General features: G+C 48.1%; 1 protein-coding gene across 6 annotated transcripts in view; it reads right to left on the bottom strand.

The window, feature by feature from the left end:
- The window catches only part of Dtx2 (deltex E3 ubiquitin ligase 2), a 35,510-nt gene that overhangs the window by 20,203 nt on the left and 3,425 nt on the right, over positions 1-11,882 (bottom strand). For all 6 annotated transcript variants that reach the window (XM_031338252.1, XM_031338257.1, XM_031338255.1 and 3 more), the window contains one exon: positions 183-525. In XM_031338252.1, the coding sequence (XP_031194112.1) occupies positions 183-450 (268 nt within the window). In that variant the 5' untranslated portion in view covers positions 451-525. The remainder of the gene's footprint in view (positions 1-182; positions 526-11,882) is intronic.

Below are 11,882 nucleotides of genomic sequence, written 5' to 3'. Positions count from 1 at the left end.
AAAAAAAAAAAAAAAAAAAGAATAGGGATGGGAGGTGTATTAGTCACAACCATAACCTAAAACCTAGCTTGATACCCAGCCCCAAGCCTGGCACTGTAGGGTACAGAAGCTCACAAGGCGAAGGGCACCAAAGGACCAAGTCACAAAGCAAGGGCTCACCCTCTGAGGCAGAAGGGTCTTACCAGTGTCCTGGCGGAACTGAGTCCAGCTGGGGAGGTCAATGATGTAAGGGGCCAGTGAGGGGTCAGCTTGGCCTAAGGGGATGCTGTGGGCCAGGCTTCCCAGTCCAAAATGCTGGCCCCTCTGCCGGACAAACTGCTGCTCAATGAAGGAGCAAACAGTGGCACTGTAGGGGTGCCAAATGCCAAGCCCATCCTGCCATTCCCACACAGCCACCACCACATGGCTAGGGTACACCTGTGGCAGAGACGAGCTTGGGGCCATGGCCATCTTCTGCTTTCTCTGAAGACTTCACACCAGTCGGGGTTGCAGGTTCAGGTTCATTGCCCAGCACCTCTGGGAGACCTAGAAAAAGACACAGCCTTTACTCACACACATTGGGGACCTTGTCAGGCAGCTAAAGAAAACCAACTTTTCTTTTTTTCCTTTCAAGACAGGGTTTCTCTATGTAGTCTTGGCTGTTCTGGAACTCACTCTGTAGATCAGGCTGGTTTCCAACTCAGAGATTCACCTGCCTCTGCCTCCCAAGTGCTTAGATTAAAGGAGTGTGCCACCACTGCCTGGCTGCCTGAATACCAGTTTTCTCTACCACCTTCAGGGTACCTTGATCAACTCTTGATCCTCATCTCTTGTTCTAGCAGACAGGATAATTAAGTCATTCTTGGAGAGGGTGTGCCAACCCCAGGGGCATGAGAGCTGACCCCGCCCCTCACCAGCTACAGCATTTGGGAGAGCAGCCCTCACCTCAGCTGGGCCTAGGCAGCACAGCAGAGCTGGTCCTGGTGACATGGGTGAGGGAGAGCTGGCCCTGCCCCTTGCTGGCTTCACCATTGGATGATCTAGCCAGGGCAGTGCTGAAGACTTCACCCTGATGGTGTGGGTGTGGGAAAGCTGGCAGGCTGACCAACTCAGCTACCACCCAGGCCCAGATCCAGGCCTTTGAGTTGGCCCACACCAACATCTATCCCATATATGAACTGCTGGAGCATGTGAAGGGGCCGGTCCTGCAGATCCAAAGCTGCAGGTTATCTGTGAGGAGTCCCAGTGAAGAGCCAGTATTGGTACTGTAGAAGAAGCCAGAAGACTTGAACCAAACCAAGAACTCATAGTAATGAAGTTAAGTAAAGAGATGTGGACAAAAGGGTATACTATGGGACACACTGTAACACACTACAGCTTCCAAGATGAGATAATTCTTGTTTATTTTTTAATTTTTTATTTTATGTTGCTGGGGAGGTTGCAAGGACAGAGGGCAGATACTAAAGAACAGAGAGATATGAGTGGGATTAGGGTGCATAATGTGAAATTTACAAAGAATCAATGAAAAAATTTTAAAAGTCATTCCTGTTCCTTACCCCCCACTTCAGCAAACATTCCACATGGGAGCAGAGTGAAAGTGATCTGCCCAGACACTTCCTTTTGATTCTCCTACTCAGTGTTTTCCATCCTTCCTTCCTTTGAATGTGAGGATGCTCGAACAGAAGATCTAAACATGCCACACACCCCAGCTCCTCTCTGCTGAGCCACGCCCCGGCACTCAGTGTATTTTTCAGCCACCCCAAATCTTTGAGGACAAGGCCACAATGACCCTGTACATTTGTGTAAGAGCCCTACAGTTCCCAATTCAGGCCTTATTTGTCAGACAGAGTAACCCCTGCTACAGTGTCCTCACAGATGTTCTGCAGCTCAAAACAAGGGCTCCAGGACACTCATGACACAGCAGCTTAGGTACGACTCACACACAGGCTCCTAGGCTGCAGAGATGGACAGTTTGCTCTAGGAACTAAGGATCCAAGTTTAGACCCACAGAACCCACAGAAAAGCTGGGCAGGCTTGCTATCTGTAATCCCAGTGCTATAAAACAAATAGGTGACTCTGAAAAGCTTGCTGGCCCCCCAACCTAGCCAAAATGGCAAGCTTCAGGTTCAGTAAGAGTCCCTGTCTCATAGCAGTAAGGTAGAAAATGATAAGAGTCCTCCTCTGATGACCTCTGCACAAACAAACAGGCACGCACTCACATATGTACCACACAAAAACAAGAAGGAACTACCACTGACCACAAGAAATCCTAGATAAAAAACTAAAGCACTGGGGGCTGGTGAGATGGCTCAGTGGGTAAGAGCACTGGCTACCCTTCCGAAGGTCGTGAGTTCAAATCCCAGCAACCACATGGTAGCTCACAACCACTCATAATGAAATCTGATACCCTCTTCTGTGTACTGATTTATAATAATAAATAAATCTTTAAAAAAAAAAAAAAAACTAATAAAAAAAAAAAACTAAAGCACTGCTAGGTGGTGGTGGTGGTGCACTCCTGGGAGGCAGCCGCAGGCAGATCTCTGTGAGTTCAAGGCCAGTCTGGTCTCTAGCACAGCCAGGACTGTTACAAAGAGAAACCCTGTCGTGAAAAATGGAAAAAAACAACAAACAAAACCCTAAAATGTCCCTGGGCTGTCTCCACAGCCCTCCCTGAGTCTTGCTCAGCAGCTGTCTCTCTTTCCGCTCCATCTTCTGAGAACTTACATCCTTACTCAACTTGTGTGACGCAGGGGGCATGGCTGAGTAGCACACCACCTGCCTAGATCCCCTAGTGTCACATGAGCTCCTGACCCTGCACATCCTCCCTATGATAGGCAGAACTCTACTGGGCAAGAACACACACAGACACAATCCTGTCCCAAGTCTTCCTATCTCACCAGTGACAGCAGCCCAATACCCTACTCACAGCGGTAGGCCAAGCCCAGCCAGCATTCCACACGTTAGCCTAGAACACAGCTGGAGACACTGACCTCACAACGTGCCCACAGCCATCCCATGAGAGATCTGCCAGAGCATAGTCCTGCATCAGCTCTTGGACGCTGAGCTGACAAATGCCCCCTTCAGTCTCCTGATTCCTACAACCAGCTCCCAAAGCTCCCATCAAATGCCTTCCCTGTTTCCCAGGTGCTCAGTCATATGGCAGCACACTCTGGAGCTTCCTACACTCCGCTATCCTTCAAAGGTGGTAGAGGGCCAAGGCCATGGTCCTAGAAGGGACAAAACCAAGAAGCGCAGGCTCCAATGTCTCTAGAAACCCTTGCTCTCTCAGCTTGCCGGGTTTCATTGAGAAAAGAGATGTTGACAGTTATGTGAAGCTATCTTCATGAGAACTAAGCCAGACAGTATAGAGCACCCACCCACCTGGGTGTGGCCACACATGCCTATAAACATCAGCACTACAGAGATGGAGGCACAAAGAGTGTGAGTTTGAGGATGGTCTGGACCACATAGGGACTGTCTCAGAAAAACAAACAAAATTGTTAAGGGCTGTTGAGATGGCTCAGTGGGAGAAGTGTTTGCAATGTAAACAGGAGGACCTGAGTTCCTCCTATGCAAAAAAGAAGTGTGTCTATAACCCCAGACCTGGAGGGTGCACTCAGACAGATTAGCTCTGCTAGCCAGCCAGCCTGGCTGAAATGAAACAGAGGTGAGCTCCACAGTCAACGAGAGACACTGCCTCAAAAAATAAGAAGCTGGGGAAAAGAACTGAGGAAGACAGACTGACATCAAGTTCTGGTCTCCATGTGCACCCTCCCAGGAAAGCAACACACACACACACACACACACACACACACACACACACACATACACACACACACACACACAAAATTTAAAGCTGGGTAGAGTGGAACACACCTGTAATCCCAAGACCTGAAAGGTGGAGATAGAAGGCTCAGAAGTTCAAAGCCAGCCTGCGTTACATGAGAGGATACCTCCATAAACCAAACAACAAATTAACCTACAGAGTATCCACCCTGCTACCTACTGACCAAACACCCTTCAGGTAGCAGAGGGAAGGGAGGTCAAAGTATGCAAACACAGGTAGTAAATCTGGTCTGTGAGGACACTGAGCAACTCTGGGTGCCAAGTTGGCCACCAAGCCCTCAAGGCCTCCAACAAAGGCCCAGACACACAGCCTGAAGATGAGACCTGGAGTGCCCTGGGCAAAGCCGGTTCACCTCAGAATCAACAATTTCAAGTACCGATAATCTAGGCATAAAGCAGAGGTTGGCATCAGAGCCTGCGACTCCTAAGATGTAGCTCATGGCTTAGGCAGCCAGGGCCTGCAGCTTATAGGTGTGTCCCAACATGTCTGTCAATCCTCAGGTAAACCAACTTCCAGAGATCTGCACAGCAGTCAGGAGTACAGTTGGAGATGCTGGCTCCAGCCTTCAGCAAAGGTGCGACACAGCAGAGCTGGGCCCACCACCATCCTCTAGAGTTGGCCAGTGCCCTCTCATAACAACCTCTCCATCTCTGGGACCTCATGTCTAGCCACAGCTGACTCTAGCAAGTTCCAGAACATTCCAAGACTTTTGCAGCCATCAGCCATTGATTCCGCTGGTGCCTCACTAAGCAACCATGCAGATCCTTCCAGATGGCACTAAGTCTTCCTCTGGAGCCTTCTGGCCCACATCATCACAAAGGAGGAGACTCCACTCCCCTGTTCCCTTTAGCACAGAGGCCAACCATCCCAGTAAGCATGTCCTCGACTCAGTCTCCTTGGGGGGACAGCTGCTGCTGACTCCCATATGGAGCTACAGAACTTCAAATGTCCCTCAACACAGGGCATGAAACCCCAGGACAAATGAGAGGAGGCTAGGCGAGTGAGATGGCTGAACAGGAAGATACCTGCCACACAGCCTGGCTCCTTGAGTTAGATCCCCAGGACCCATACACCAGAAGAGAACTGACTCCTGCAAGCTGTCCTCCCCTCCTGCAAGTGACCTCCGCCCACAAGCTATAACACACACATACAAAGAATGGAACAGAAATATAGGGGGAGACCCACATATGCCGGGGGGTGGGGGAGGCTCTTTGATTGGTGCCTAGACTGGCCCACCAGCTTACCACTGGAACGCTACAATCATACATAGTGGCCCCGTGTCCATGCCCACTCTCTTACCACAGCCCCATCCAATATCAAGCCACACTTCAAAAACCTAATTTGTTTCAGCACCTAATGGTGGGGCTATTTAGGGTATTCTTAATTATGGAAATTACACTAATTGGATGTGGGAAAAAGCCTCAATCTGGAGGCAATATAAACATTCTATACAATATGACAAGTTCTTTTATACTGGGGATGGCACCCAAGACTACCAATGAACTATGCACCACTAGCCCTAAGGATGGAGTTTTTATGAGATGGGGTTTGGTTCCAAACTGACCTTGAAGTCCAGACAACCGTCTTGCTTCAGCCTTTGAGGGATCTGTTATGGGCATAAGCCACTATACCCAGCTCTTTTAAAATTTTTATTTTTTATGCTTTTAATTATGTGCATTGGTGAGTCAAAGGTTCCTGCAGGGCCTTCAGATGCCTCTGGAGCTGGAATTACAGGCCACTGTAGGCTGGGCTAGGAACTGGATACTCTGGAAAAGCAGCAGCAGCCCCTGATTTTATAAGACAGACTCTCACTTAAAGTCTAGGTTGGCCTGGAACTCTAGAAAATCCCACAGAGCTGGGATTATAGGCCTGGGCCCCCACATGCAGCCAGCCTTAACATTTTATTCTTTGAGCCATTTTCTAAGCCATCTGAGTTAGGTGCTTTCCAAGCAACATGGGTCTGAAACTCCCCACCCAAGAAGCTGACAGAGGCCGGGCGGTGGTGGTGCATGCCTTTAATCCCAGCACTTGGGAGGCAGAGGCAGGTGGATTTCTGAGTTTGAGGCCAGCCTTGGTCTACAGAGTGAGTTCCAGGACAGCCGGGGATATACCGAGAAACCCTGTTTCAAAAAAACAAAAAAACAAACAAACAAAAAAAAAAACAGGAAAAAAAAGAAGCTGACAGAGTTAACAGACCTGTGAGCAGAGATCCAAAGAGACTTTCCAGAGGCTGAGAGCCTCTCCATACACCAAAACAGTTAGATCTCAAGAACAAATCTAAGAAATTGTTTTGCTTTATTAGAAAATCCAATGAAAAACAAACAAAAACTAGGGGCTGTTAGGTGGCCTGAGCTTGATCCCTGAGACCACATGGTGTTAAGAAAGAACAGACTGCTGCCAGTGCCATCTGACCTCCACATCTGTGCATGCTGCACCACAAGCACATGGACAGTATAATACAGTAAGAGTAGAATTCTTTTGTAAGTTAGGGATGTGAGATTACAGTGGTACAGTCCTGTCTCACATGCACACCGCCCTGGTGTCCAACCTCAGCGTCAGACCAAACAAAATAAAGCCACAAAATTAAAAATTTGTGCTGAGGGGGCTGGAGAGAGGTTGAGAGCAATGGCTGCTTTCTCAGAAGACCCAAATTCAACTCCTAGCACCCACATGGCTGCTCACATCTATAAGTTCCAGGGGATCCAATGCCCTTTTCTGGCCTCCATGAGCACTGGGCATGCACACAGTGCACATACATACATGTAGGCCAAATACTCACAGACTAAACAATTGTCTTAAACTGATTCTGAGGGTGGAACCCAGACGCTCATGCCATGCATACAATCTGCCGGTGAACCGCACCTAACCTCGGCCCCTAGTTTTTCACATTTTCTCAAGTAAGAAAGTATTAGCTTCTCCCTTTAAAATAAATCTAAGGGGCCGGAGAGATGGCTCAGTGGTTCAGAGAGCTAGCTGCTCTTCCTGAATTCCTTGTTCAGTTCCCAGCATGTACATGGATGCTCACAACTGTCTGTGGCTGGGTGAGACTATTTTCTCTGTAACCCTGAGGACCTAAGCCTGAATCTCCAGGACTCATGTAAATAAGCAGTGCAGAGCTGCACACACCAGTGACCCCAGCACTGGGCCAGACACGAGCAATAAAGAGATCCTGGGGACCAGCTGGCCGCCAGCTTAGCTAAAGAGGTGAGCTCCTAGTTGAGTCAATGACCCTGTCTCAAGGCAATAAATAAGGCAGAGAGCAATAGAGGAAGACAGCCAATGTCCTGGTCTAGCCTCCCCATGCACACACAGGCACATGTACCCTTAATCACATACACGTAACATAAACACACATTAAATTTTTTTTTTAGTCAGACGCTGGTGGTGCACACCTTTAATCCCAGGACTCGGGAGACAGGGGCAGGTGGATCTCTGAATTCGAGGCCATTCTGGTCCAGAAAGAGTTCTAGGACAGCCAGGGCTACACAGAAAAACCCTGTCTTAGAAAACAAAAACAAAAATGTGTTTTAATCTCTTTAACATGTAAAACCCTGCTAGAGGTACAGCTCAGTGACAGCACTCACCTAAAATGTCAAACATGTTTAAAAGGTCACACTCACCACCAAATCAAGCCAGTGCCACAGCTGTAGCTCAAAAGCATGGCTGTGCACAGCTGCTCCTATCCCTGTGGGGTTTCACTGGGGGGAGGGGCTGATCAACTCATCAGAGCCACTCCCTGTCAACACCCCCTTCCCATCCCTGAACTCCAAGCAAACCAAACAACCCAGCGGCCTGGGATCACAACAGTCCAGTGGCTGCAGACACTCATCTTCCTTCTGTGTATGTCACTGCTCTGCAGTGGCAGGGGTCAGGCTGGTGACCTGTCTCTACAACTTAGACTTTGAAGTCCCAATCTTCCTGCCTCTGCCCAAGGGACTGGGATGCCAGGCATGAAAGTGTACCTTAGTGGCAGAGCACCTGCCTACCATACACGAGGCCCTGGGTTCTATAACTAGCATAGAACAAAAGAGAGTGAAAAAAAGAAAAGAAAAAAAAAACATGCAGCAAGCTGCTCAAAACCACATGGAGCCCAACTAAGCAATCTTGGAGTTAGAGGCCAGTCTGAGAAACTAAGGCCCTGAGGCCCTGGAAGTGCTCATGGCTCCCACGACTGCCCAGGATAAGGAGGAGAAACAGCAAACCTCCTGCCAACACCAAAAGCAAATATTTTAGAGTGTTCCAGTTACAAATCTGCTGTCGTGAGGTAAAAACAGTGTGTAAACTAACAGGAGTGACTGCATTCCAGTCAGACCATAGGAACAGCTGACGTGGCAGTAGAGCACCTACCAGGAATCCCCCAGTGAGGGGCTAGGTGCATGGCTCAGAGGTAGAGTATCTGCCTGGAAAGACACAATATGGGGCTGGGAGCTTAGCTCAGCTGTAAGCAACTACCTAGAATTCCCTAGGAAGGGGTGGGGAATGTGACTCAGTGGTAGAGCATTTTATTTGCCTAGGATCACACAATTAGAAGTTGAGGGTCTGCCCCAATACTGCACTTGCCTAGAATCACCCGGCAAGGGGCTAGGGATGTGGTAGAATGCTGACTCAGAATCCTCTAGTAAGGGCTGGCAAGATGGCTCAGTGGGTAGACTGCTCTTCCAAAGGTCCTGAGTTCAAATCCCAGCAACCACATGGTGGCTCACAACCACCCGTAATGAGAGCTGAGGCCCTCTTCTGGTGTATCTGAAGACAGCTACAGTGTACTTATTTATAATAATAAATAAATCTTTGGCCCGGAGCAAGCAGGGACCAAGAGAGTGAGGTTGACTGGAATAAGCAGAGGTCCTAAATTCAATTCCCAACAACCACATGAAGGCTCACAGCCATCTGTACAACTTCAGTGTACTCACATACATAACATAAATAAATAAATCTTAAAAAAATTCCTCTAGTAAGAGGCTATAGGCCTAACATAGTGGTAGAGGACTTGCCTAGCACATAAGGCGCTGGGTTCAAACCCCAGTACCTATAAAAACAACAAACTTTTCTATGAAAAAAACCAAAAACAGCCGGGCAGTGGTGGTGCATGCCTTTAATCCCAGCACTTGGGAGGCAGAGGCAGGCGGATTTCTGAGTTCGAGGCCAGCCTGGTCTACAGAGTGAGTTCCAGGACAGCCAGGGCTATACAGAGAAACCCTGTCTCAAAAAAACAAAAAAACAAACAAAAAAAAAAAAAGAAAAAGAAAAAAAAGAAAAAAACCAAAAACAAAAAACCACAGGTGTAGAAGTAGGCACTGATGTGCAGGCTCTAAGTTACCCTGGGAAGGCGGAGGTGGGAAGACTGCAAGTTAAAGGATCACTTGGACTACAGAGAAACACTGCCTTAAACTCCCCTCAGAAAAGTAGAGATATAAATTACAAACTTGGAGAAAGACTAAAACCAACAATGTATGTCAGTTTTTCTAGCACTTGGAGGTAGAGACATAGGGATCAAGAGACCAAGACTGGGTTCAGCACAATTGGAGACAAAAACAGACAAATTGCTTTTTTGATTGTTATTCAGACAGGGTTTCTCTGTGTAGCCCTTGTTGTCCTGGAACTCTCTCTGAAGACTAGGGTGGCCTCGAACTTGTAGAGATTCTGCCTCTGCCTCTTGAGTGCTGTGATTAAAGGCATGTATCTGCCAGGCGGTGGTGGTGCACATCTTTAATCCCAGCACTTGGGAGGCAGAGGCAGGAGCATCAGGAGCACCAGGGGTTCAACATCATCCTTGACTATAGAGTGAACTGGAGGCTAGTCTGGGCTATAGGAGTACATGAAATCCATCTCAAAATAATAGAAAACATAAAAATTTTGACCATGCATGAAGAACAATGTGTGTGCATTAAGCCAGCTCTGATTTCACCTGGTCAACAATTACCTAAGAGACTGCTTGATCATCTTTGAACTCCAAGTGCCACACAAGCTCAATCTGTGGGCTGAGGAACTTTTCTCTGTAGACCAAAGCTTCATTCCTTGCTGGCCTAGGAATTCTCAAAATCTCTAAAGCTCAGCTGGTAAATCCTTGCTATATAAGCATTAGCACCTGAGCTCAATTCCCCATAATCCAAGTGTTAAAAAACAAAACAAACAAACAAACACCCCTCAGGTACAGTGGTGCAGAATCCCAGCAAGGAAAAGGCAAAGACACGAGGATCCCGGGACTCACTGGTCAGGAACGGTGCGCTCCAGAAGAAACCCCATTTCAAAAAAATAAGGTAGTGAGAATTGTTAAGGAAGACACCATCAGCCTCTGGCTTCTACACATGTGAATACATAGCCACATACACAGGTACATACATGCATGTGTGCATACAAACTCAGGCATGCACTCACACTGTGGGAAAGCATGTTGGCTTCCCTTCCAGTTCTCCTTTGTCCCATGGATTTCCCAGTCTCCCCTCTGCTTCAGGCCACCTTGAGAAAGCCAGAGATCCTTGCTCTGTCTGAACCTTCTGCCCACAATCCCTACAGCTGCCTCAGGCCTACACAATCAACAGCAGCCACTGCCAGCATCTGGTTTTGGCTCTTCCATCTCCCATATTCATAAGCACATGCTCCCAGCTGGCCTCACCAACTCCTCTCAAATACAGGTGCAACATGGACCCCTTCAACTGTCTGCTCTGATCTGATCTGATCGTGTCCCATCCTCCTGTCTCCACAATCTGCAGAATGAACTTCACATTCTGAAGGGAAACACTCACAGCCATCATGATACAGTGGCACACATGTCAGATTCCAGCACTCTGGAGGCAGAGGCGGGAGTGTCAATCTAAGTTTGATACTCTATGCAGCCTTATAACTACAGGAAGAGAACTCCAGGCCATCTGGGTGGGACTCTGTCATAAACCACCAAAAAAGAATTTGATTGGACTTCTGTGTTCCCTCTCCACCACATTCTCCACCCCAAAAACTCCCCTCACCCAACCTGAACTCTGTGTATGGATGTAGATGCAGGAGTGTGGGTGGAAGCCAAGGGTTCATCCTAGGTGTCTTCCACAAGCACTCTCCACCTTCTTATCTCGGTAAAGAATGACTTTGCTTGTGTGCCAGTGTCCATGGCAGCCACAAGACGAGCCCCGGGAGTCACAGGCTTTGTGAGCAGCCTGATGTGGGCGAGAGGAACTCAACTTCAGTGCTGTAAGAGAGCAGCAAGTGCTTTTTCTTCACCACTGAGCCATCTCTCCAGCTGTGGCCTTATTTGAGACAGTATCTCTCTCACTGAAGCTGGAGCTCAACATCACCAGGACAAGCTGGCTGGCAAGCCCCTGGGACGGACCTGCTGTCTCTACCTTCGCAGCACTGGGATTACAAGCATGAACTGGCACACCCACTTTTTACAGGGGTTCTGGTGACCCAAACTCACATTTTCAAGCTTGTGTGCAAGTGCTTTACCCACTGAGTCAACTCCACCTATATTTTCAATTAACACTTATTTATTTGGGGGCTGGAGAGATGGCTCAGCGGTTAAGAGCACTGACTGCTATTCCAGAGATCCTGAGTTCAATTCCCAGTAACCACATAGTGGCTCACAGGCATCTGTAATGGGATCTGATACCCACTTCTGGTATGTCTGAGGACAGTGACAGTGTACTCATATACATAAAACAAATAAATAAATTTTTAAAAAGATTATTTCTTTTGGTGCTAGGGATGGAACCCAGATCCTTACCTGTGCTAGGCAAGGCTCTATTACTGACTCCGGCCCAAACCCCTCAATGGCAGACCACAGGCAACTGTTCTACCACTAAGTTACATCTGACCCCCAAGGCCCAATTTAAACACCATGCTTTGATGTGCCCAACAGAGAGAAAATACATTCTTAATCCCTACAGCTTTCTTTCTGTCCTTCGCAGAATTCTGCTAAGATCTTTCTAGGCTCTATCTGCCTTGTGTCTACACTGCCAGCCTCTCCACTCCACAGTCACTCAGTTGTTCTAGCCAATGCCTCTGTAGCAGCCTGGCCTGCCTCCCCAGCAGCTTCCTGACTATGCAAATGCTGCCACTCCTTCCTGCC

This window comes from Mastomys coucha, unplaced genomic scaffold (genome assembly GCF_008632895.1).
Source record: "Mastomys coucha isolate ucsf_1 unplaced genomic scaffold, UCSF_Mcou_1 pScaffold22, whole genome shotgun sequence".
In the NCBI taxonomy this organism is placed as follows: Eukaryota; Metazoa; Chordata; class Mammalia; order Rodentia; family Muridae; genus Mastomys; species Mastomys coucha.
Note: the sequence above shows the minus strand (reverse complement) of the source record. Positions and strands in the feature narration are given on the sequence as shown.